Source organism: Centruroides vittatus, unplaced genomic scaffold, assembly GCF_030686945.1.
Source record: "Centruroides vittatus isolate TY-2023 unplaced genomic scaffold, ASM3068694v2 contig_564, whole genome shotgun sequence".
Lineage (NCBI taxonomy): Eukaryota > Metazoa > Arthropoda > Arachnida > Scorpiones > Buthidae > Centruroides > Centruroides vittatus.
Genome location: NW_027122335.1, coordinates 2,287,843 through 2,314,715, shown reverse-complemented (window position 1 = coordinate 2,314,715; position 26,873 = coordinate 2,287,843). Strand labels below are relative to the sequence as shown.

At 27.7% G+C, this 26,873-nt stretch overlaps 2 protein-coding genes across 3 annotated transcripts in view; one reads left to right on the top strand and one right to left on the bottom strand.

Annotated features, from left to right (window-relative positions):
• The first annotated feature begins 1,538 nt into the window (after window positions 1–1,538).
• LOC136978973 (zinc finger MYND domain-containing protein 10-like) lies at window positions 1,539–25,789 on the top strand. Of its 2 annotated transcripts, none has more exons than XM_067274861.1 (11): window positions 1,539–1,726; window positions 3,105–3,213; window positions 5,760–5,873; window positions 9,423–9,556; window positions 12,569–12,709; window positions 17,130–17,316; window positions 21,714–21,803; window positions 21,929–22,039; window positions 23,960–24,081; window positions 25,467–25,592; window positions 25,675–25,789. In XM_067274861.1, the coding sequence occupies exons 1-11, from the start codon at window positions 1,641–1,643 to the stop codon at window positions 25,739–25,741; spliced, it is 1,287 nt and encodes a 428-aa protein (XP_067130962.1). In that variant the 5' UTR covers window positions 1,539–1,640; the 3' UTR covers window positions 25,742–25,789. The 2 variants fall into 2 exon arrangements, with proteins under 2 accessions (XP_067130962.1, XP_067130961.1); XM_067274860.1 differs by having other exon boundaries at window positions 21,929–22,054.
• Window positions 25,342–26,873, bottom strand: part of LOC136978975 (forkhead box protein fkh-2-like) — a 33,732-nt gene continuing 32,200 nt past the window's right edge. The window contains exon 2 of the mRNA XM_067274862.1: window positions 25,342–25,601. The gene's annotated coding sequence lies outside the window, so the exon portion shown is untranslated. The remainder of the gene's footprint in view (window positions 25,602–26,873) is intronic.

Sequence of the window (26,873 nt, the reverse complement as noted above, 5' to 3'; positions counted from 1 at the left end):
TATAATATTATATTTCAGTGATATTTGCCGATTCTTAAAACGAGTCCACTTGTAAAGTCACTTATTTATGCTATGCTTGGGCACGCAACGCTCATCATTTAAAAATTAAAATTATGAATATGAAATTTTCAAATCTCTTTAAAATTTGTCAATGTTTTCACCAAAAAATGTATACTTTAAGAATTCGGAACATGTAAACATTTATCTTTGATTCTTTCGGCTCCGCGGCACTAAGACTAACAACGCCTTTTAATCGTACCCATCCCATTGTGAGCGTGGGTTCAGCTACGCTCACAATAGGAGCGCCCGTGTTGTGAGTGACGGTGCCTGACATATTCGGGACAGAACACCTCCGAAAAATTTCTGGGATTTTTTGACCGCTCGGGTCATAGAAACGTTTAAGTGTGACGCCATAACCTCCTCGACCTTCTGGACTTCACATGTAAACATTTTCGGAATCTTTGAGATAGTGTTACCACCCGTCCGGTTTTCACCCGGACAGTCCGGGTGAACTATTAATTTTGTCCGGGAATTTCGTAGAAATTGTGAAATTACGATGAAACAAAATTCTTGCAAATATTGTTATAAATTTACACTATTTGAACAACGAAAGACCTCACACTCACTGAAACTCGTCTGCCGACGGCCGGATGGCCGAGCGGTCAAGGTGGCAGCCTACCGCTCTGGGGGACCCGGGATCGAATCCGAACGGGTCGAAAATCCCCAGGAATTTTTCGGGGGGTGGTCCGTTCGGATATGTCGGGCCCCGTCCCTCACCACCCAGTCGCCCCATTGTGGGCCTGGCCGAACCCATAATGGGCCTTCTAAAAGAGGCCCTCTTAGTGCCCACAGGGCGGAAAGAGTTAAAAAAAAAAGAAAAGAAACTCGTCTGCCATTCCGCCATGTTACTCTGTTTATGCTGACGTGCAACCTGTCTCTCGACATTTTTTTTTTTTTTTGCGTGTTTGTTACAGGCACGTTATTCTTCGCATTGTAAAATGACATTGCGCATGCGTCAGGAACTTCTGTTCGAATAAACCTGACCTCCCGTCCGGGTCAGCGATTTTGTAAAGGTGGCAACATTACTTTGAGATGTAGTCACAATTTAAAGCATAATTCTTGAAAAATCAAGATAAATATTTCAAATATATTTTAAATTTCGGATATACTTTTATTTTTAATCAATACAACTTTTTAAAGTGAAATTCACTTTATTATTTAAATTTCTGTAATAATTTATTACTTTTTATATTTTTCTGAATAAATACTGTATATAATTTTAACGCGATATATATATATATCGCGTTAATATATATTAATATATAATATATTTAATAATAAATAATTAATAATTAAATATTAAATATAAATAATTAATAATAATAATAATAATTAAATATATTTAATATATAAATATTAAATATATTTTAATTATGACGAAAATTATTATGTCATAATTAAAATATATTTAATATTTGCTATATATACTGTATGAAAAATAAATAAATAAATAAATAAATAATCGGCCTTAAATTCACCTATCGACGCTGCTAGCGACTCTGGCGACAATTTTCTGTATTAATTTTCGGGAAATTTGAAATTGCTTATAATCATTTGTGTTTTTGTAAGTGATTTTTATAATGGCCGACCTTTTATTGGCTCCAGAAGCGGAAGCTCGAATAAAATCTTTGCAGACATTTGATGTTGCGTCTGTAGGATCCACCAGGTGAAGACTGTTTTTGTTACTATGGCAACTATGAGCACTTACAACATGAAAATGTTTTGCTGATTGTTTTTATTGAATATATTTTATTATTTCTGTTGTGAATGGAGTAATGGACTAAATTTGGGTTATTATAACACATACACAGTCCTGTCAACCATATATGTAACAGTGAGGGACAACATGGTCTGAAACGAAGGACATATGCCTTGCTCTGAGGAACAAAGTTTATACATTTAAAAATACAAAATTCTTTTGAAAACTAGAAGGGCATTTCTATGTCTTCAAAAATGTAGAAGTACTTACACTTTATTATAGAGCAATGCAAATCCTGCCTTTTATTGATTTCTAGAACAAAAATGTATTTGTATTCTAGAAATTGAGAGTTTTACAAAGGAAACGTTGTTGCTGAAATATTGTTTTAAGACTACCAAAAATGCAGTTTTTATTTGTGAGAAAAATTATGGTATTTCTGGAACTCGGATGAGGCATGGGAATGCAGGACCGTCCCTCTGGTAGTAGAATGCTTGACGACTGAATTCTTAATTGCATTATGAAATAGATATAGTGGGGTTCTAATCCAGTCTAAACTCTGAAGCCTCGTGGGCATTTAGAAATGAATGAACTCTGGTCTTGGTTTTAAGGTTGCTACTGTGCTTATATATATATTTATTTATTTATTTATTATATATGAAAAGCTTAAAATGCAGTTATTCACATTTAAATGAAAGTAATAATACATTCAGTTTTTATTTGCACAGGAATTAAAATCAAAGCCAGTCTTGAAATTATTTTTCTATGAATAAATAAAACTAGACGCTGTCTACAAGGTGGAAAGAGTGAAAAGAAAATTTTGTGATAAAAAGAAAGCTGTTTTTTTTAAATTAATTGACTTGGACAAATGTGAAATTTATAAAAAAAAAAAAAAGTACATGGTTATTTATGTATTTATGATATATTTATGAAATATTTTTAAAAGTTAACTCTTTATAATATAAAGAAATATTAGTTCATTCTAAAATTTATTTATTTATTTAAATTAATACAGATAATGTCCAATGGAACAAGAAAGAACCTCCCCAATAACAAACTCTTAAATAAAAAGCAAGAAACAATAATTAATATACCATAAATGAATAAACAATAAAAATATATATTAAATAATCAAATAGAAGACATAATTATTTGTATCTATTGAAATATATACTTTTTTATTTACATTTACATTATTATTATTATTTATTCAAAGTTTATTTCTTTGGAACAATGCAATCATCCCTATTTAATTAAGAAAACTTTCAAAAATAATATTTACTATAAAGTAAAAATTAATTTATGTTCATTTATCTTAAAAGATAATTCAATATTTAACATTTTCTAGGTGGTTGCAACAACATGAACATCTAGTCAAATTGAGTATGCAAGCTGTTAAAAATGTTATTTCAAGAGAAGATGAATTCATTAAGGAATTCTTTATCTCCTATGATAAGGTATATTACTTTTTCTCAATACGTAGACTTTTAGTCTTGAAGAAATATACTGTTCTATTCTTAGCATGTTTGCTGCCAGTTAACATAATTCAGCATCATGCAAAGGTCCAAGATGGAGAATTATGTCAACTGAAAGTGAATATGTTAAAATACATAATTCATTCTATTTTAAATTTTTTTCAGAAGAACAAACTATCCAGAATTGAGGAGTTCTATGGAATAAGGCACTTAGGTATCTTTTTCAATTAAGTGTTTTATTATGCATATCAAATAGAGTTTTATGGATATGTATATGTTATAGTAAAAACCAGTTTTTAGTTAGAATGCATTTTAACTAGTTTCAACTAGTTAAAATGCATTCTAACTAAAAACTGGTTTTTACTGTAACATATATATACTCCTTACTCTAATATGAACTTTACTCTCAAGCAAATTTGACATTTAAACTCTACTCACTTCATAATAAACCTCATGGAAAAAAGTTTTTTGAGAATTCCTGAAAACATCAAAATTTATCTTAGATGCCTTATTCCATAGAACTCCTCAATTGTAAGTTAAATAAACAATAGAAAATACTGAAAAAGTTTCAGTAGCCTTATATATATATTAGAAAGATGTTTCTCAAATTTTGTTTTACAGTTAATATTCTTAACACACAATAGATATGACTGAAGTAAGTAATAAGCTTTGTTACAACAAGAACCACTTCAGTCAAGATCTCTGATAAAATACTTGATAGAAGAAATGAATACTTATAGTACAAATAATAATATATGAAATATGTTGAAAGAATCAATCAATCAATCAAGTTTATTAGCATAGTAGGCATTAGCCTGTTACAAAGGGGGTTAAATATACATTTTTTAGGATAACATAATCTACAATTTTAGGTATCCTTTAACATTGTATACCTTTTCAATTTATTAATTAGCCATAAGGCTTAATTAACTATTAACACATTGCCTTAATAACCTATTGACAATATTATACAGCCCATAAATGTCATTACTATTGACTTTATCTAGTTTTCTATACATATCAGTTTCTGTCTTTTGGTTATAACTTTGATCCTTGATAATATTTAAATCTTGTTCTTCCTTCTCGTTACATCCGTAGATTAAGTGTAGTTTTGATAATTTTTTCCATATTTGGAGCAGGTACATTGATTATATTCTATGTATTTATTTATAATAACTAGACCTTTTTGATTAAGTCTTAACTGAATGAAAAACTTTTTAACATTAAATGGGAGATTTGAAAGCATATAGTTGTTGATTTAAGAGTAGTTAAGGATTATATTATAGTGTGAGTTATTTCTTCTTTTTCTTATATCTTCATTTTTCTGGCTTATTGAATGTTCCATGGCTTTATATAGTAATTGACTGATTTGTTGGTCATTATTTTTGAGATACTCAAATACTAGTTCTATCAAAAATCCATAAGCATTGAAAATCTTTGATAATTGAGTTATCCAATTTCGTTGAATGTTTATATTTCTAGATCTATTGTATAATAAGTACATTAGTTTAGATGACAAATCTTCTGCATTAAATATTTTTTGAAGCCAATTAATATATCTTTTTACCGGAATAGTATTAATTTTGAATCTCTTAAGTTCCAAGCTCAGTGCACTACCTGGCGTATTGTATTCTAATTGAAATGTTTTTCAAATGAATATATTTTGGATTCTTTCAAAATCATAGAATTTGTTTAGACTCCAGATTGGAGCGGCATAGCACAATGCATTTATTACTATTGCATCGAAGAGCTGAAAATGAGTTTTGATATTTCTTATTTTTGCCTTACAGCATAGAGCTATTAAATTAATTGTTGAAAGAATCATTTAATCAGATATATTTTTTTGTAACTTTATTTTTATGAAATTTTTAAGACATTGTATCATGTAACAATTGTATATTAAGAATATAAAACTGTAAGTTAAATTTAGGGATTACATTGTTACAATATTTAACTTCTAAATTTGCTCAGTCAAACTATATTTTCTCCAATTACAAATTTATTCCTTATCTCCTCTGATTAGTGCATTAAAAATACATAAAAACAGAATAATAGATCTTATAACACATTACAAATACATGTTAATATATTTTAATAGTAATTTATCATCAAATTGGAGTTTTTAAATTAAACTATGATTCTATTTTAAAATTCTGAATTTAACTCTCCACTCATTTAGAATGATAAAAAACTTTTTAATATATTTTTAAAATTTATTATCTTCAGAAATAATATATACATATTTATAGAATTTATGTAATTGTTTTAAGTTAAAGTATGAAGTTTAATTTAAACAAATATTTTAAATTAAAATTCATAAGTTCAAAAGAAATGCTAAATTAGAGTAAAAGTATCTTCTCAGTTTCTCCTCTTTCACACCTTGGAATTGGATAATGTAGTCTGAGGAAGCTTCTGAATTTATGAATTTTAATTATAATTGTTGTCCTGGAGTTTTATTTAAGTCTTTTAAAGCTAGTTGATATTCAAAATAGATAACATTATTAAAAATTTTAATTATTTTCTTACAGATAACAGTATTGATTCATGAATTAATATGTGTTGAAGTTTGGAAAGAAAAAGTTTTTTACCAGTTAATAAAAGATAGATTTGAGCCTACATCAAATATTTTTTTATATACTGTTGTAAGTAAAATTATTTTGTTTTTATAATAATTAATATTACAACTTTTTTATTTATGCCTCTTATGCAAAAATAGATTAATAACATAAATACAATGGAAACTCGATTATCCAAACTTGATGGGACAAAGGAACTTTTGGATAAACAAAATTTTAAATAATCCAGAAACTTGTCTGTTTTTGTGTTTTGGGTAGATCAAGTATTGTACATTTAAATTATCACGAAGAAAAAATACTTTAATACAATTACTATATTTGAAGATAAATTAAATTATTCAAAATATAATGTAATGTTATGTATCTGGTTGTAAAGGTGAAATTTAGATTTCTGAAAGAAACTTTATTGACAATTGACTCAACAACAATTACAATTCAGCCTGCTAGGTAATCATTCTTCAATATCAATTACATCTTGCTATTTTTGCTGCAAACTTTCAATCTTATAAGAAAAATCCCAATCATTATGCTTAAGAGAAAGTCTTGAGCATTGAGTATTGTCATTGAACTGTATATTGGCAATAAGGTTCTGCAGGACACAAAATAGATTGGTAGTCATTGGCATCAAGTCAGGGCTGTAAGATAGATAAGGCAGAACCTCCCAGCCTAGACTCTAAAGTCATCTTTGGTCTATGTGCTGGCTGTTGTGGTGGTATTAGACTTGGTCAATTTTTGGATGAAGTTCTTTGATCTTGATGTTCAAATGATCTAATTATTCACAGTAGAGTTCTTTCATGATGATGGTATTGGTTGGAAACAGCTCCATTATGATGGTACCAAACAAACACAGATCATTGCTTTTTCCTGCACTATTGGCTCTTTGATATTTGCAATAGATGGTTGACCTTTGTTCATCTATGAATGCTTCAACAAATGCTTTGCAGATGAGATCACAAGTCTTTGTTGTGTTCAGTGCTGTCTTTAGAATGTAAGGGGTCCTGGGCCAGAAGAATGTTGGGGGCCCCCGATGAAGAAACAGAATCAATACTAGATTACAGACCTAGGGGTTGCTGGTGTAGCTAGCACGGGCGAGACCGGTTATGGATATCATGCTATCACCCTTTTAACATATCCCAGAAAATCTGTTGACTTTTATTTTAGCCAGTGAGATTTTTCACCCTGTACTCAACACTTCACACTATGTGTTGGAGGAGTAATTTCAATTGTATTATTAATGGTTTCTTCATTTCAAGTAACCTATTTGTTTTCTTTGAATCCAAAAGTAATAAAGTTACAAAACTTTATTACTTTTGGATTCAGGGGCCCCTACGACCTTGGGCCCCTAGGCCCTCCCCTAAAGATGGCACTGGTTGTGTTGTGACTAGTTTTAAAGTGATAGACGAATATGTTCTTTTGAAAGTTTCATATTGCCTGACAATACTAATGTGCCTACTTCCAATGAAATATATGATGAAATACCATTTGGTTACTTTACTTATATACCCACATTGAACATTCTTGGCATTTTTTTTCCAGTCATTTCTATAAAATAATAATAATGTGTAAATTTTATCTTTACAACCTAATATATGACCTACTTTATGGTTTTACAGATTTTACAGATGATGTAGTGATTTCCAGTTATGTGAGGAGAGTTTGGTTTCTGTGTATTATACTTTGTGGCATATACAATGCTACACCATTTTTTTCTTTGTTTTGAAAATTATTTTGAATATGTTGAATTTCTTGTTTTATCAAAAGAAATGAAAAACAAATTCAGTCTTATCTCTTTACAAAAACTTACTATTATGTTACAAAAAATACTCTCAGCTTTACATATGCTGGGACCCTCTGATGGTGCTTGCCCAATTACAGTGATCTTTAGTGTTTTTTCATTTTTGCTTACACATTAAATACAATCACCAACATTATCCCTTAAGCCAAAAACAAGACTCTCAAGACAAAAATTCTAACAAATTCTCAGACTGTTTTTTTTGGGCTGCAATTTGACAAAATTGTAGACCTATAAATTCCCACTGTCATCTGCCCATTTGTTGTCTTTCCTTAATCTTAAGGATCTAACAATGGAGTTAGGTAGATGAAATCTGAGACCAGATATGGAAATCTTAAGGGCAAGAGACCCTGATTAACTATATATGAACTTCTGATGCAAACCAGAAGTCATGTTATTTCAATTCAAAAATTTTCCCCAGATAGGTGTTAGATGACCAGCATGACTCTATTGTTAAAGGAAAAGTACAATGTACAGGGGAAAGCCATTACTAAATAGAAGTGTAGAGCATATATTTTAAATTAAATAAATTAAAAATTGTAGTCCAGCATTGTTACAATGTCACAATAAATAATTGCTCATTTCATTCATTGAAAGTGAATTAATTTCAAAGAAGGGTACACACATTTTAAGCACTTGGCAATCATTTTATGACTATCTGGACACAATCCAAGAAAATTGATTTTATTAATTAAGGAAAATTTTATATCATTTATAACATTTATTTAAATTTATATTATTTATTACATAGATTTAAATTGTAAATGTTTATACTAAAAATGTGGAGTACACTTTTAAATATCAAAGTTATTCCAAATTTTGAAATGTTGTAACATTCTCATTTATGAAAATTATTCAATTATTCAAACATTCTACAATTGATTCTCATTTATATTCCAAAAATTGAATGTAAAGTGATATGGACCTGATGCAAACCTATCACTAGGTTGAAAACATTTGTCTGTGTTGAATTAAAATTTTTGTTGGTATTGTATTAAGGTTATTTTTGTATGCAAAGTGCATAGTAGCAAATGCACTAAGATAATTTACATGATCATGTCAAATAGTGAAAAATTGTAACAGGATTATCTCAGAATTAATATGAATATAGCAGAAATAAATCATTACAGTAAAATCCAATGCATTGATTTTAGGGGGTGGAAATAATAAATAGGAATAATTTCAGGACATCATTAAAAATTATAGGTAAGAACCATTGAATCATTATTATTATTATTTGAAATATATTAAATAATGTTATGATATATTTAAAATACTTATTCTTTCTGAAGAACTCTAATTAACATTTGTTTTGTGCAAACTTTATGACTTAATTTAAAGTACAATTTTTAAAAGACTAGAATGCTTTCACAAATACTGACTTTCACATAAAAGAAAGAATTTACTTTCATCAGTATGACAAAGTTTGCATAACTTTGAGTTTACTATATTCTTTTCTGCTAGGAAGCTGTCACACAGCTCTGTATAAGAATATAAGTCAGTATGTGGGGAAATAAAGATAATGATGCAAGAGGTTCTGTATTAAGAAATGCAATTAAAGTAGTAAAATTGAAAAATAAGTTAATCAAAAATACTGCTAAAAAATATGTAAAAATTAAAAACGGTAAGATAATAATCATCAGTAATAAATAATTTTGTATTATTTTAATTTACATACTTTTAATTTATTTAACATTGCAACTTATACCATACACACTTACCAGATATACAATATACATTTTTAAAATTATTCAGATTTATTTGGTATAATTTAAATTTTTAGTGTTGTTAATATTTAAAAATTTTAAATTAAATTTCTATAGCTATATCATGAAGTTACTTTAGTAACATTATTGGAAGCATTTTTATATTATGAAGAAGCTGTAGAATGCATTTCATCTGTGGTGATTGATTTGTTGGATTATTGTGCTCGTAAATTAACGTGGTTATGTTCCTGGTAAGAAATGTTAATGTTGATTAGACTTTTTAAATAAAATAATGATAAAATATTTCTTCCTCTCAGTTCAAAATGAATAACTTTTAATGTATTAATAATGTGCTAATAACAAAACAACATCTAAATTAATGAAACAACTAAAAAATTTTCAAGAGAGTTAAAATACACACCAAGCACAAACAACACAATGTCACATTGTAGAATACATTGACACACAGAAACAAAAACTTGCAGCCAAAGCCTGGTAACTCAAGCAATACAAAATAAATTATTCACAAACAATGGAAATCTTTTCTACAGGTGAATTATTACCAAATCCATTACAGATTACCAACATAATGGCATGCCAGCTGAAGAAGAACTCATAAATTATTGGTCTTCTCTTTGGTCTACTGCTGTCATGCACAATGCTGAAGCAGACTGGATCAAAGAGGAAAAGACATGCAGGACACATCTAGTATGCATTGCTTTGAAATAAATACACAAGACATTCATTGCACAATGCAGAAAGCAAAAAACTGGACAACATCTTGTGTAGACAACATTCACATTACAAAAAAATTTACATTCCTGCACCAGGAACTAGCTAAACATTTAACTCATATCATCAACAATCCACAAGACATGCCAATTTTTCTCACACAGGGCATCACCTTACATAAAACCAAAAAAACATCACCACCAAAGCTCTTTGCACAGTACATACCAATTACATGTCTTCCAATACTCTTGAATTGCAAACAAAATATACAATCATATTGATGAAAACAACATTCATAGAGAACAACAAAAAGGCTGCTGTAGACATCACAAAGGTTGCAAAGAATAACTAATCATTGACTCTGTTATCCTACAGCAAGTTCATAATCAACACAGAAATGTACACATTGTATACATTGATTATAGAAAAGCATTCGACAGTGTCACACACACTTGGCTGGTGCACACACTTCGCATCTATAAAATCCATCCCCAACTCATTAATTTCCTTGATTCTTTCATGCTCTACTGGAGAACAACATTACATCTTAAACTCCATAAACAAATCAAATACACATCAAGCAAGGAATTTTTCAAGGAGATTCCTTGAGTCTTCTTTGGTTCTGCCTTGCACTTAACTCTTTATCTAACACATTGAACAAAACACAATATGGCTACAATATCAAACAAAACAAAACAACACTGTTCACCTTACCACACCTCATGTACAGCACATGGACAATATCAAACTTTATGCATTTACACAGAATCAGCTTTATCATCTCTTACAAACTACACACACATACTCAAATAATATACAAATGGATTTTGGTCTAGACAAATGCAAAACATTACACATTGAAAAAGGAGTTCTGAAGAAAGGAGACTTTGTACTCAGAAGTGGAGAAATTATTGAGTTCATGGAAGAGGGAAAGTTTTACAAATATTTAGGATTCCAACAGGCCAAACTTACAGAACATGCACAGATAAAACAAAGGTCAACACACAAATACCAGAACACATATGCAGTACTAAAAACACACCTAAATACAAAACATACTATTAAAGCTATTAATATCTATGTTGTTCCTATACTCTATTTTTTTGGAGTTATACACCGGATACACATAAATCTCGAGCAACTCCAAAGGAAAACAAGAACAACACTTACTAAGCATAAACAATATCACCCAAAATCATATGTAGAAAGACTAACTCTTCCTTGTAAAGAAGATACCATGGCTTGACTAATTTTCTACCAACTACACTACAAACAAATCAGACTCTGTGGGAGTTTTCCACAAAAAACAAGAAACATTAAGATTACATAAAGCTATAATTCTGTAACCACACACTTTTAAATTTACATTCTGAGTACTGGACATAGCTCAACACACAAAAAACAGACACTAGTAGGCTGTCATGGGCCCAAAAGGCATTTTATGGCAGACATGCTGATGCCGATTATGTTAACAAAACTGAATCCAAACTACTGGATGACTAGGGGCTGCCTATTTGGAGAGACAGGGTTTTATGGTTGCTATTCAAGATCAGGTCATAAACACTAAAAACTATGGAAAACACATCCTGAAGGATACATCACTCACAAATGACTCTCGTAGTAAATGCCAGAAACAATACAACATATAACTTTCTGGTTGCAAGCTCTTAGCACAAACAGACTATTTACATAGGTATAATCAAGTAGCAGATACCAAGAGCTTGCATACACAAATTATTAAACATTCAGGTACCATACTATAAATATACTCCACAGGCAGTATTAGAAAATGACACACAAAATATACTATGACAGAGCCATAATCACAGATAAAACAATTCATTGCAATAAACCTGACATCACTCTCATTGACAAATGCAGTAAGATCACTTATAGACATCTTTGTTCCAAACACTCATAACATAAAAAATGCTCACACTGAAAAAATCAACAAGTACATTCCACTTACTCAAGAAATAACACATGTGGAGATTGGATAGGGTATTTATTGTGCCTGTTGTCTTCTCTTCTACTGGTGTTATATCACATACATTGCACAAAAGACTAGAAACATTAAACCTTAATAAAAACATATATATGGCACTACAGAAAGTTGTAATATTTGAACACATGTCACATTGTTAGGAAGTTTCCAGACATTGACAATAACACAACTTAATGTTATGCTTGTTTGGTAGTTATGCTTTGACTTTAGTCTGGCATAGCACTTGGCACCAGTATGAGCTGAGCATGACATTTGCAACATTATAATAATAATAATAATAATAATTTATTTTAAAGAAGATCTGTTGCATGATGGTAAACATTTTGAATCTATTTCACATCTAAGATTTGAAGGTAGGCCATTAACAATTGCATTACTTTGAAAATTAACTGTATGCTCAAGTTGTTTTAAATATATTAAAAAGTCAGTTAATAATATTTTTGAAAAAGAAATATGATTTAGTTAACTATGAATTTTATGTAAATGTAATAAATTATTTAAGATTTGTTTTTTCATTTGATTTCAGTTATAATAAGGATGAAGCATTTACTGAATCTGAAACTAAATCTGGAATGGATGAACTTATTAAACAAGAAAATGTGCTGAATTTTGAAATTAGCATGAAAATATTGTCAGTTGTTGGTTTTCTAACAGAACATTATTCTGTGTTAGTATTTGATTTTTAACATTATTTGAGTGTATTAGAATATTTATTATGGAATATTTAAAATTAATTATACATTATGAAGTATTTTAAATTCATGTAAATTATTATTAGTATAATAATATATATTTTGATTTATAAATTATTTTAGAAAAAGGATTAATTTTTATTATTTTTAATATACCATATTTTTCTGTACGGGATATTGATTATTGTGTACTTTAGAAAAAATTTAGGTCATGTGAAAGTGGAAGTGCAAAATAAATCAAAACTTATTTAAAATTCCAGTTGCTTTTATTAACCTTAAAATTGTTCAAACATGGGTTAATGAGAACCGATTGGATTTTAGCTGCAGTTATTCATTTTTGTGTTTTTAACTCTTTTCACCCTGTGGGCACTAAGAGACTCTTTCTAACAAGCCCATTATGAATTTGACCAGGCCTACAGCGGGCAGCTGGGTGGTGAAGGATGGGGTCTGATATATTACGAAAAGACCACTTCCCAACAGTTATTCATCTATTAATGATGGTCATAGGAACAATCTTATGTTCTTCTGATAGTCCTGTGCTGGATTTTCTTCTTTGAATGTCTTTCCCATTCTATTCTTCATTCTGTAAACAGTCACTGTGGTCAACTTTACAAGAAATATCATGAAAAGATGTATTTATTTTATGCATTCCAATAATTCAGCATTCTCAAAACCTGACAAGTGTTCATAAAGAGCTCTAACTTTACATTGTGAATATAACTTTATAAGTTACTTTAAAAAGAGTACAAAAAATATAAATGTAAATGGAAATGTTTGCATTTATATTTTTTGCATATACATTTACATTTATATCTATATTTAAAAGGCCTCCTTAGCTCCCAGGAGCATGAAGAGTTTTTTAAAAAATCACTTTTTTGGTACAGTTGAGTTTAAAAGTACTATAGTATTTATGTGCTTGGTTCATTCATAACAAAGCTTTTATAAATTATAAGAAAAATGTATTCACTTATATATTTGCCTTAAGTAATGCAAAACCTCAGTTACTTGGTATTTATTTTGTTTTGAAATTGAAACATTTTTCTAAAGATGTCATTTTGGCATTATTGAGGACAATTCAAGCCATTAGGATTGCTACAGAAGATTTCAAAAATAGAAGGCATCTTAATGCCTTCTATTTTTGAAGTCTTCTAATACAAATTCTTTTGACTAATTTTTCAATATTAGGATAGTTACCTAATATTGAAAAATCAATGTTCAGAGGATAAAAAGATAAGTCACTTTTTATCGATTCTGAGTTTTTTGTAATTATAAGTCTTCACTAAACATAATGTACTTTTATCTTTATCACACTAACATCCTAGACAAATTAATTTACATTATTTTCATCTATATAAGCAAAAATCAACATTATAACAACCTAAAAAATGAACTACAAAGTTTTTTTAGTTTTCCAAAAGTTGATTTTTTTGACTTATGCCTTTTTATCCTCTGACCATCCAAATTATAATAATTATGTATTTGACATTACCTCAAAAGTAATTTCTGTATTATATTATATTTTAAATAAACAATTTAATTATCCTACTTTATAAGAAATTTATTGTAATCATCTAAATAATTTTTGGATTAAAAATTATTATGCAAGATTGCAAGTAATATAACTTTTCTGCATTTTTCATCCTTTACTAAAACTCTAAATTTTCTTTCCTTACTTTATTTAAAAATTTCTGAAAAAATTCTGAAACTTATGGTTATGATTTCTTAGTATCTTCATGTTAACCCTAATAACATAACTATGTTCTTACTAGGTTTTTTCATTTTCCAGTCTTTTGCTTGTCCTGGGATAAAAGTGAACTGTTTCCTGGGATCTTGGGAAATCCTGGGATAGAATTAATTATTTTTTAAGATATATGAGGTACAAATATCTTGAAATCAAATGATATAATTATTTTTCATTTTTTAAAGTAATTTAATATGTTCTGCAACCTCCAAAATCATATTAATAATGCTGTGTAAGATATATATTAAAAATTACCTTTGAATTATGTAGAAATTTTCACAAATAGAAAAGTTTTATTAAAGTTTGCTGGAAACTGCATACAACAACAACAAAAATGCCTTTGAATTGAGTTGAAAATTTAAAGAATAAAATGAACTTAGATCAAACTTCTAAGTTAGAAGGTAATTTTCAATATTTAAATAAAACATAATACAAAACAATATTGTAAATTTTTATAATAAGATTTTATAAAGCAAAGATGGTCAATATTTTGATCACTCAATCTGATTCTTATTTTAGTAATGAAAAATCCTGGTACTGAGAATGCCCTTTCTGATTCAATTGATGTGAGTAGAATTGTGTTTAATGCATTTAAGAGAAGACAGATGTTATATGTTTTTCACATGTAGCCTGGAAGATTTCTAGTTCGTTTTCGAGATTGTAGTACTTCTTTTGCTTTCTAGTATTCTTGATTTGTCTTCCTCGACTGTGCCTGCTTTAATAGCGGCATCGAGCTTACAGTCTGATAATTCGAAAGTTTGTTTGGTTTTAATAATCAGGTTTAAGAAGAAAAATTTCATACTTACAGACTTCCTACTCGTTTGCATCCTTGCTCAATTTGCACAACCTGGCATTATGCAGTTATTGAAGCTCTACTTGGCATGGTTAAAAATTAAGACAGCATAAGCACATTTATTTCAGATATTACAGGTTCTGACAAGTAAAGAATTTTCAGAGTCCTCTCACAAATAGGCTACATATTGATTATTGACAATCTGTGACATGCCATAACGAGGAAAAATTAAAAAAAACTAATAAGTAGGTTTAAAATTAATAAACACAAATGTATTCTGACAGTTTATGAGTTAATTATACTTTCTATTTTAAAATTTTCTCAACCTTAACATGAAATAAGAAAAAAGTGAACTTTTAAGACATTTGTGGGATTTCCCGGGTTAAAAAACAACCAGGATACCATTTGAGAAACCCTAGTTCTTACATATAACTAATTGTAATTATACTCTAATTAATAAATTCTTTCTTAGGTATAACAGTTCAGCTTTGTTGCAATTAATATTTTTTCTTAAGAAGAATTACATAAGTCATTTAAATTCTAATTTTATTATTTTAATAACCATGAATATATTTAATTTCATAGCTTTTTAAACTTATTCTTAAATCAGGTAATTTAATTCCAAGATATATTTGCATGTGGAAAGTAAAACAATATATTAGATTGGTTTTCATATTTTGTTTCTCAATTGCTATATTCTAAACACCATTTCAAATAAAATGATCAATTAATCACTTCATTTTCAAAAATGGATAATGATTGATGTTTTTAACATTATTCTAAATAAAGTAGAGTGAATGACAAAATTACATGGTGTTCTGTAGTTTCTATACCTTGTTTATTGATGAAATAACAGAACACCATGCACATGTAGTTAAAAAAGTCATTAACACTAAATCTCTATGGAAACCAGGAGCAATACAATAGCAACAACATTATCCTCAACAAGAAGATATCCATAGACTCTGTTGTGATAACTTAAATTGAGACCAAGAGTAGACTATCTAAGTTATTGTATGTTATCAAAAAGGACATCATCTGTAATTATTTAGGATATGTATCTGTTTATTTCAAATAATTAACATACATAAAAAGTGTTGTTATCTTTCATATTTCTACATTTTTATTTCTTAGTATATTGAAATACTTAATTTAATAATTTAACAATAACTATTCACTACTAAAAAAACTGGATTTAATTATAAGTAATGAAATGATACTAGTAATATCCAGAAATTTACCAAATAATAATGACATCATCACAATGCCGGGTTGCAATTATTGATTTATTTAATTTAAAATATAATATTATGTTCTCCATTTCAAATTAGTACTGTAGTGACTTATCCCTGTACATCATACTTTTCTGTTAGCAATGGAGTCATGCTGGTCATCTATTAACTGCTTTCAGAGGAAAAGTTTTGAATTGAAATAACATGACTTTTGGTTTTCATCAGAAGTTCATATATAGTTAATCAGGGCCTCCTGCCCCTAAGATTTCCATATCTGGTCTCAGCTCTCATGTATCTAACTCCATTCTTGAGATTAATGAAAGATAGATGAATGACGGTGGGAATTTATAGATCTACAATTTTTTCAAATTGCAGCTCAACAAACGTCTTCTATAATTTTTAAATTGTCATCATCAGGTTAAAATGGCAGTCAAACATATATATAAAAATTAGAATGTCACTTTAAACAAAATGCTCTACTGCTATTTTAACCTGATGATGATGATTTAAAGATTGTCGAAAACATTTGTTATTATTTAGTACATTGCTAGTTATTACTGATATAATTTTGTTATCTAATAATTTAGTAAAAATAAAATTTTAAAATAATTTTATGATTTAAATTTTAGGTTACCAATAAGTGCTCTGCATCGATTATTAAGTACTCATGATTTTCCTATATTTCTAATCACGATTCTTGAAATGAAACCATGGCTTCAGTTTCATTCTAATGAAAAATGCAAAAAATATTTTGAAGGTAAATGGATAGAAGTAGATGCTGAAGAAAGATTAAAACTGACCAAAACAGAAGGACAGGTAATAAATAAATATATACAGTAAAACCTGTATAAACTGGAATTGCACATTACCAAATATATTTTTCAGTTTGGCAGGTTTCCGTTTTAAAGGGTTTATTTAACATAGAAAATTGTTTTATTTTGAAGAATTTTTTATGTTTAGACAGGTTTTATTTTATTCAGGTTCCATTTTGGACAGGTTTTATTGTACATATGTATAATTTTTTAATTTTGCATACAAGATTTGGAATCACTAAATTTGCCTTAATATCCATTTTCTTGAACCAACTCTACTACACAGCCTGTTTCAAATTAAAGTATTAAACATTCTATTTTAAATAAATGAAAAAGACAAGTTACCATATTTACTCGCATATAAGACAAAATTTTTATCCATTTTTCACCGCTTCAAAAACCTAGGTCATCCTATATGCACGAGTGAAGGATTCTTTTCATTTTTGTAACTGTGTATTTGCATTTTTTACTGTATTCTCACCCTCTGGTGTTTAAAAACAAAAGTATTATCTGGGTTGTTTGAATCGTTCTTGTATATTGTCAGGAGTAAAGATGAATAGCAACGGGAAAAGCAAAGCTTTTGAATTGAATTCCAAAATTACACAGGAGCCCGATATAAGTTTTAATTCATTCCCACGTGAAAACAGATGATTATTTGGAAATCAGAAACTGGAAGAAACTCTCAAATGTAATTGACAAAGAGTGAATTTGACTGTTAAGAATTGGCAAAAAAGATTCCTGATTGTCCAGCTTTATGTGAACAAATTATGTTGTCAATTTTACAAGATTTTTTCTTGGTTTAACACGTTGACTGCCATCTACGAGATGACTCGTAGTTACCGTTTCTGCCTAGGACGCCACCTACGAGTTATATCGTAGTTTGTTTCCTTGCCATATTTGTGCAGCTACGATGTAATTCGTAGTATATCAGTGTAAATATGAATAGATAGCTTCAGGGGCAAGAACAAAAAATCAAGTTTGGCTTACATGAACAGAACATTTATTAATTAATGAACAGAAAATATAATCATAAAAAGTTTATTCAAAATCGAAAGCAAAACAATATTTTTATTGTTTGTGATAATTTATAAAACAGAAATATAAATTTAAACAAACAGAAAATATTATAAAATGTTTATTCAAAATCAAAAGCAAAACGATATTTTTATTGTTTGTGATAATTTTTAAAACAATCTTCTACGCAAAGGGCTGGCTTCTCAAGACAGATTGGACAGAAATAACGCGTTTCTCAGCGTTTTTTAGCTTTGGTACAAATTCGACATGGCTTTATCGGATGTTGTTTTTTCTGAGTAGATGGGATACTCTGTAAATAGTGAAGCTTCTGAAATTTAATTTTTTTTGAAACTGGTTGAATCTCTTTTCCAATCAACGCTTTGATGAATGCTTCTCTAAACTTTTAGTTTAGAGAAGCATTCATCATAATGAGAAGCATAACTTTTATTTTAGAGAAAAAGAGAAGCATAAGTTAGCTTATAGAGAAGCATAAGTTTTATTTTAGAAGAAGTTGCTTTTTGAAAGAGTTTGTGCGCATTATGTATATATATTTCTATAATATGTAATGCAACCTTTTTGGGCCATCTAATAGTCTTTCTTAGAGCTGTGTAGTACGATAGCATTTGATCTGATCGTCAATGCCAGACATTCCATGATTATAATCTCGAATTATATTCGGTTTCATCGAACATTTTCCATTGCGATTGAACACCTCTACCATTTCAACAACGTGCATGTTTGAAATGGTAAGGACTTCTCGTTTGTCTTTCCATTTACATACAGTAACAGGACCATTTCGCTGCCAAATAAACTCCCCCATCCTCACCAAAAATTTTGTCAGATTCTGAATCACTTAGATTAGTGTAGTAATCAAGTTGTTTTTTAGTCAGTGGTCTTTTTTTATCCATTTTGGGATATTTATAATTTGATTATAAAAATAAATAAAAAATAACACTCTCAAAAAAGACGTAAATGTGATGTGCTCGCCTCTATATCCGATTTATTACTAATGAATTTAGACGCACATCTCTGATTGGCTGTAGCGAAGTGACAGGACGAATCGTGTCTGTGCACGAATTAACTCGTAGTTTGGCTTTAGCGAAGAGCTTTCTGTTACATAAGCCAACTACGAGATAATTCGTAATACCTTTATTTTAAGAAAAACACATTCTATATGCTATTTGATTATTACTATATACTCTGATTAGAGTTTTTAATAATATAATATAATTAAATTAAGTTGGCGTTTTACAACAGAATCCTAAAAAGTCACATGGCAGTCAACGTGTTAAAATGCCAGTAATTTTTGCGGGACAATGTGTGCATCTATGTGCATTTGATATTTTATTTGTTATTAAATGAAATAAAATTAGAATTGTATTAATAAATCTAATTTTCTTTATTTTGATCTTTAAAGTCACAGCTTGTCCTATATGCAAGGTTGTCTTATATTCGAGTAAATACGGTATATATAATACTACAGATATAAAAATATCTGTAGTATTATATATGTCTTGTAATATGTCATTTTTCTTTCTTATATTTTAGTTTTTAAAATCTTCTGTTTATCATAAAAATGTAATAACACAAAAGAATACAACAGCAGATTAAATTCAATGCTGAACAGCTGAATGCAAAACACATTTAAAGCAATCAACAAATTTCATTCCAGCATTGACATATTTATTTGAAGTTATACAATGGGAAACATACAGAACTAGAACAATTTCAAAAGAAGAAAAACACAAATAGCATTAGCAAAATATAACAAACATCATTTTAACTTCTCTGCAGAAAGACTGTCTTTTCCTTATAAATGGGAGGACAAGGCCAATGGCACAACCTCAAGTTAGCAGGCTCAGAGACAGACAGTTAAGAGTGGACTCCCATATCTAGATCAGAAATCTCAGAATAAATTTTGATGCACTGCTACTGACAGTATTATCTAAAAAATTCATTATGGACTAGGTATAAATTGAAATGCTTGTTTTACAATTTTTCAATCATTTTTTTTTTGTTTGTTTATTATCTGCCCATTGTTTAATGCTGTGTGCAAAAGTGATAGTTCTTCAAGAATATCATGCTGTGAGCAAATTTATTTTACATTTAATTTCTTAGAATACATAAAAATGCATAGCTTGTAATAAAGAATAAACAAACATCATCTTATTTCATCAGTGCTTCATCAGAAAATAAAATACAATCATAAGAAACACAGCAACTGTGATAAAAATATATAAATGAAATTTGAAATTAAAAGAATATGTAAAAGTTCAGGTCACACCTTTCACCTTGTGATGGCACACTGGTTGCAGAACACTGATCTATGGAACTCCATTCATAGGAACTTTTTGAATTGAAATTGCGTGATTTCCAGTCTAGACCAGAAGTTTGTATATAGATAATTGGGACCTCCTAAGCTTTCCATATCTGGGACTTTCATCCATCTAACACCATTCTCAAAATTAAAGGACAGAGACAGACGGACAACAGTGGAAATTTATAGGTTTACAATTTTTTCAAACTGCAGCCTAATTTATGAAATACAGGAATTTGACAAGATGTAAGGTAGCAAGACAGAATTTTTTATTTATAGTTATATTTAATGCTACTTTATTTATTTTCGGTTTTTGGGTTAAGATATGTTAAATCTTGGTTTTTGGGTTAAGATATGTTAAATCTCAACTGCTATCTCAAAACTTTTCAACTAGAGCTTCATGCATAATTTCATAGTAAGATTTGAATAATGAATGGAATTTCTTCTCACAAAATAATATTGTAGTCACATTTATAAATATAAGTAGACAATTATATAGAATTTTCTAATCATATTGTTAGAGGCATAATTTAAGCAAAACCGTATTTCTTATAAGCATATATTGTATGTAAATCAGCAAACATATAAAAGAACATTGCCAAACTGATGCAGCAAGCTAGCCTTCACTTCTGTTGTTGTGTGTAGCTATTGAATTGTAAGCAATTTGTGTTGATTAAGGGTTTTTCTTTAGCTAGATACTTTTTTCTAATCAAGTTAAGTGTTTTAAGAGATTTTGGAATAATTGTAATTTGTAATTTTTACTAATTATGAATTTTTTGTTGTAATGTATTTTTTGTTTGGAATCAGAAAGTCCAGCTGAAATCTGCATGCAATAGAGAAGATTAGATTTAAGTATCATTCTGGATCATCTTTCAGAATCTTCTAAATTGCTTATTAATAATTATAAATTAATTTAATTATTGTTGCAAGATACATAAGTTTAATTGTGTATTTTCAAGCTTAATCATTCTTCTTATAACCTGATCCAATTCATTAGACTTTATATAATTTTTATGCAAATTAATTCATAATATTATCTATTATATATCTATTTTGTTAAATTTTTTTAGATTTGGATTAGTTTATTTCATTTATTACTTGATGATGATTGCAAGAGAAAATATATAATTAATAACTACAGAAAAAACAAAATTTTAAAAGTAAGAAAATCTATTTTCTGCAGTTACTTGTATAATTTATAATGGATAAAAAATTTTTATGTTTAATTTAAAAATTTTTTTCTAATGAACCTGTAAAAGGAATGCTTGCTTTTTTATATTTTTAGCTACAAAATTATTTGAATGATATTATCATCGATCAGATTCCAGTTTTAGAACAATTACAGAGATACTTATATTATCTTTCTATATCGGATCCGCCACAAGGAAAATCTGAAGTAATAATAGAACAAGTTAGTAATTTAAAATAAACTTTTAAAATTTTTAGTTGTTATTTTTGTAATTTTGGTGTTAATTTTTAGGTGTTGAAATTTCCACTTTTTGATCTTTATTACATTTATTGATGTTTACATTTTTTTAATATATAGTAGCAATTTATGTAGTAAAAATAAGACTAAATTTTTTTAAATTGATTCCTGTTTTTATTAGTTACATTGTTCTTGAATGTTTTAGTAAAAATTTCAGATTACTTTTCATCCTGTCATTAAAATGTAACCTCGATAGTGAAATAACAGAACTAAAATAGATAGTTTTTTTAATTCTCTATTTTTATTTCTGTTATTCTATTAAATAGAATGATTTATTTGAAATTTTTTAAAATAAAAATTTGAATTAAATCAAAATTTTTTGAATATAATTAATCATGGAATAAAATAAAAATAAGAAATTATAAATATATTCCAAAGTTAATGAAAATGATGCAAAACTTTTAAAAAAAAATTACAAAATTAACAAAAAAATTATTTTATAAATTTATAAACCTTTTTGTTTTAATATAATTAATACCTATAACTGTTGGTTAAGATATTTATTTCTATAACTTACAGTTACTCAGTTACTATTGAATTTGTTACTTGAATTATACAAGTACAGTTACTCAGTTACTTTTGAAATGATTATACTTGACATGTTCAAAAAGTAAGTTCTGATTGAGGACTACTTCAAAACTTTATTTCAGTGATATGTATATACACTATTTGTATTGAGGTATTTATCACAATGTTGTGAGGCAATTTATATTTTGTCTAGAATTTCAGATCCTGTTTGTGGAAAAGTACATTGGCTGCTTCATTAGCTAATGAATATCTCTTTGTGGAGATGTGTTTCTTCAGAGATCCAAACAGATAGTGTTACTACTAACTGTTTGGCAAGATGATCTGGAACCGAAAGTGATTTTATGGAATGAAAGTGATAGAGAAAAAAATATGAAGATTTGAGTGGAGAATTCTTTAAATTAAACATTGATCCTCCTTTGATTCACCTCTTCTGTTGTCCATGTTAAATATGGAAAACAATGTTGCAAGTTGAGCTTGTGTTTCTTGTCTTGGGACTTCAATATTTTATCAGTCCAAAAATTTTTAAATAACTTTTCTAGCCTTCTGACATTTTGATTATTTCAATATAAATGAAATTTCACTACAACCAATAAATTTTGTTATACCAACATTTCACTGTAATTGTTTTTCTGTTATGATTACCATATATTCCGGCGTATGAGACGACTTTTTAACCCAGGAAAATCTTTTCAAAAGTCGGGGGTCATCTTATACACCGGGTGTCGTCTTGTAGGGTGAGTATATCCCAAACTCCATATTTTAACTGTAAAAGTTGGGGGTTGTCTCATATGCCCGGTCATCTTATATGCCGGAATATATGGTATTGACAATTATTTAGGTTGAATTAGCTGAATTGATAGAATTTTGATAATTATAAAGGACAAATCTATTTTATAGCATTTATTTTCTATCATCATGTTTATGATTATCTTTCTCATTTGTATCTTGTGATGATTACATTTTTTCAGTTTTTAATTTGTGAGATTTATCATTATCTAATTTCCATTCAATTTAGCTGAAGTATAATCTTTTTTAGTTTGGAAAATTAATAACAAAAGTTTTCTTATTTCCTTTATTTTAAAAAGTATATATTGTATTGAAATATATTAAATATTGTACTACATACAAAAAGTACAACATTAAATGCATATTTTAGTTTACTTTGATTCCTTTGAATTTTTGAACTGAGTTTTCTTAAAGGTATCAAATTTCATTTTTTTCCTCAACATTTCATTCTGAAATTTTAAATAATTTAACATTTTCTTAAAAGTTAAATAATTTGCTGTTAAATATTCTCTTTAGATATCAGAAATACGAGAATCATTGCTTAATAAAGGAAAAGAAAAATGGAAAAATATTGCCAATATTCAAGCTGTGAAGTTTTTTAATCCTGCGCAAAAAGAGATGATGGATGTAGCTAAAAGGTGTATGTTTTTATAAATTTAAATTTTTTGTTTAATGAAATATTAATTATCTATTTATGTCAAATATAATATATTTTTAATTTGAAAACATAATTCTAAATACTTACAAATTACTTGAATAGTGATAAAATGTAAAACACTAAATCATTTAAAACTGTAAATTTTTTAATATTAATTTTTAAATTATTATTATTAGCATCAACAACTGTTTAATAGAATAGAATAGATTGTGTATAAAAAGAACTTGAGTCTTTTCAGAAGTTACTCCAAATCAGTCTAAATTGAAGATTGTGGAAATCCAGTGATGGATTGGCATTGTTCTCATAGTTCAAAATAAAATATTTACTTATAAAATAAATACTTTTCACCAGAATATCTAAATTGGGTTATCCAGAGTAACATTAAAGAATAAAATCATAAATTAAAAATACAATATTTCTTTTTAAAAACTGGCTGACATATTTACACATTAGTAATAATACATAGAAAGACTAAAATGTCTTCACTCTTGCCATGTTCAATCATCAGGAATGACAATCTTCCACTGCAAAGATGACCTTTCTTTTATTTTCTGGGCTTGTCACTGGAGAACTTTTAGACTGATTTTGCATGTTTTCGCAGAAGTGTAGCCTCTAAAGAAAGGTTGTCTCTAGTGGAAGATTATTGTTCTCAATGATTGGACATGGCAAGAGTGAAGACATTTTTGTCTTTCTATGCATTTTTTAATTTGTAAAGTTTTTTAAATCATTGTACTCAGTGGTATTGTAGAAGGTATGAAAAAATATTATAAATGACTTGTTATAACATTTGTTTCCAACAAACTAGAAAATACTATTTAAAAAATTGATTTTAGAAGTTACTGAATCAAGTATCTCTATATTTATGCAATACACTAAGTTACTTTTAATTTTAAATTATGCAACAAATAAAAATCATGTTTTAATAATTTGTTACTGCATTAGTATTTTTGTAAAATACTAATTTTAAGAAATTTTATGTTTAACAAAGTAATAATAACAATAGTAATTTACTATTTTATTTTCAGTCTAGAAAAATTTTTAATGAATTATCATTTGGTTTTTCAACAGTTATGTTAGAAAATTGATATTAAAAGATTTCTTAAAGATCATATTTTTTATTTTCATGCAAATTTAAACTAAAAAAATAAAATTTCTTTTTTAGTTACTGTTCATTGTTAATAAATTTTTTATATTGTTACTGGATATAAATGAAGATTTTATTTACTTAATGCACAAAAAAAAATTTGTTAAAATTACTTTATTGTTAAGCTAAAATATTTATTATACAGATATAAATTTGAATATATCTCTTCATCATAAAAAATATCTATTAAAAGACAAAAAATTATTTTCTTTGTTGTTAAGGTTGTTAGAACTGTATGATTTGGATATTATGGAAAGTCTGCAGTCCAGTTCTTCAAAATGTGCAACATGTAGTAATACTGCTAAAAAACGATGTTTACGTTGTGGTACTCAGTGGTATTGTAGAAGGTAAATAACCTGAAACAAATAATAATTATTAACTTAGTTATCATAAAATGTATAATTTTAATGTTTAATTTTATTTTTATAGAGAATGTCAAGTAAAAGATTGGCCTAAGCATAAAAATGTTTGTAAAGTTTCTGAAAAAGAAACTTGAAACATTTTCTTTTATTTATAATTTATTAATTTTTAGCATTTTGTTCAGTTGTTTGTAGATACAAAAACAAATAATTTAATTGTTTATTGTTTTTATTTATATTACAGTTTATTGTTAATAAATTTTAATGTTTAAATGAGATTTATATATTTCAAAAAAATATTACTTAGATTCTAAGTTAACTCATTTAGATAGAGTTATCTTTACTATTTTTATGTAAATTTTAATTAAATATTGTAATTGTTTTAAAATTAACTGTTAATCAATAAATAATTATTAAAATCATTTTTATGTGACTATTTATTGTCTTACCTTCAATGTGGATAATTTTAATATTTAAAAAAAAGAAATAAATTAAATTCTTAGATTTTATTATTTGGGTATATGTTTTATTGACGTATACAAATGTTTTTTTCTTATAGCTTAGATAACAATTAAGCATTAAAACAGCCCTAAGTATAAGAATCAAGTAACTTTATTGAATTTAAGAGTGAATAGTACACACAATAATTGAAATTATTGTGTATTCTATTTTATTTTTAAATATCAACTATTTTTAGGTTTCTATTTCAAACCAATATTAGCAAATAATTTTATGGATATATTAAAAAAGCAATATTTTTTTTTATCCAGGAAAAAGTGAAGTTTTTCATACCAATAATAACTGATTGATTTTGTGTGTTAATATTGATAGATTATTCAATATATCATACCATATATAAAAAGTTTAATGTTTCTATCAAGAATAGCACAGAATTATAGTGGACAAATGTAAATCTAAATCCGATTTTTGTTAAATTTATGCTTGATAAAGAATTATTTAAAATGTGTTTTAATAACAGTTAGATATAATTATCACAACTTATTCTATGTATTTCAGAAAACAAATTTTCATTCATTTTTTTTCCACTAAACAGAATTAAAAGTTCAGGTTATCCTTATGAAAAAAGTAAAATTTAAAGATACCTTCATATCAATATTTTTATATTCCACTTTTTAATAATTGAAAATGTCCATATGGGCTAATAGTTAATGCACATTCCTATATAACTATCTAAACCCTTCCAAGCATTATGATATCCTTTGAAAATATAAAGTTATAGGATAAGATAAAGTACATATTGATTAAAAA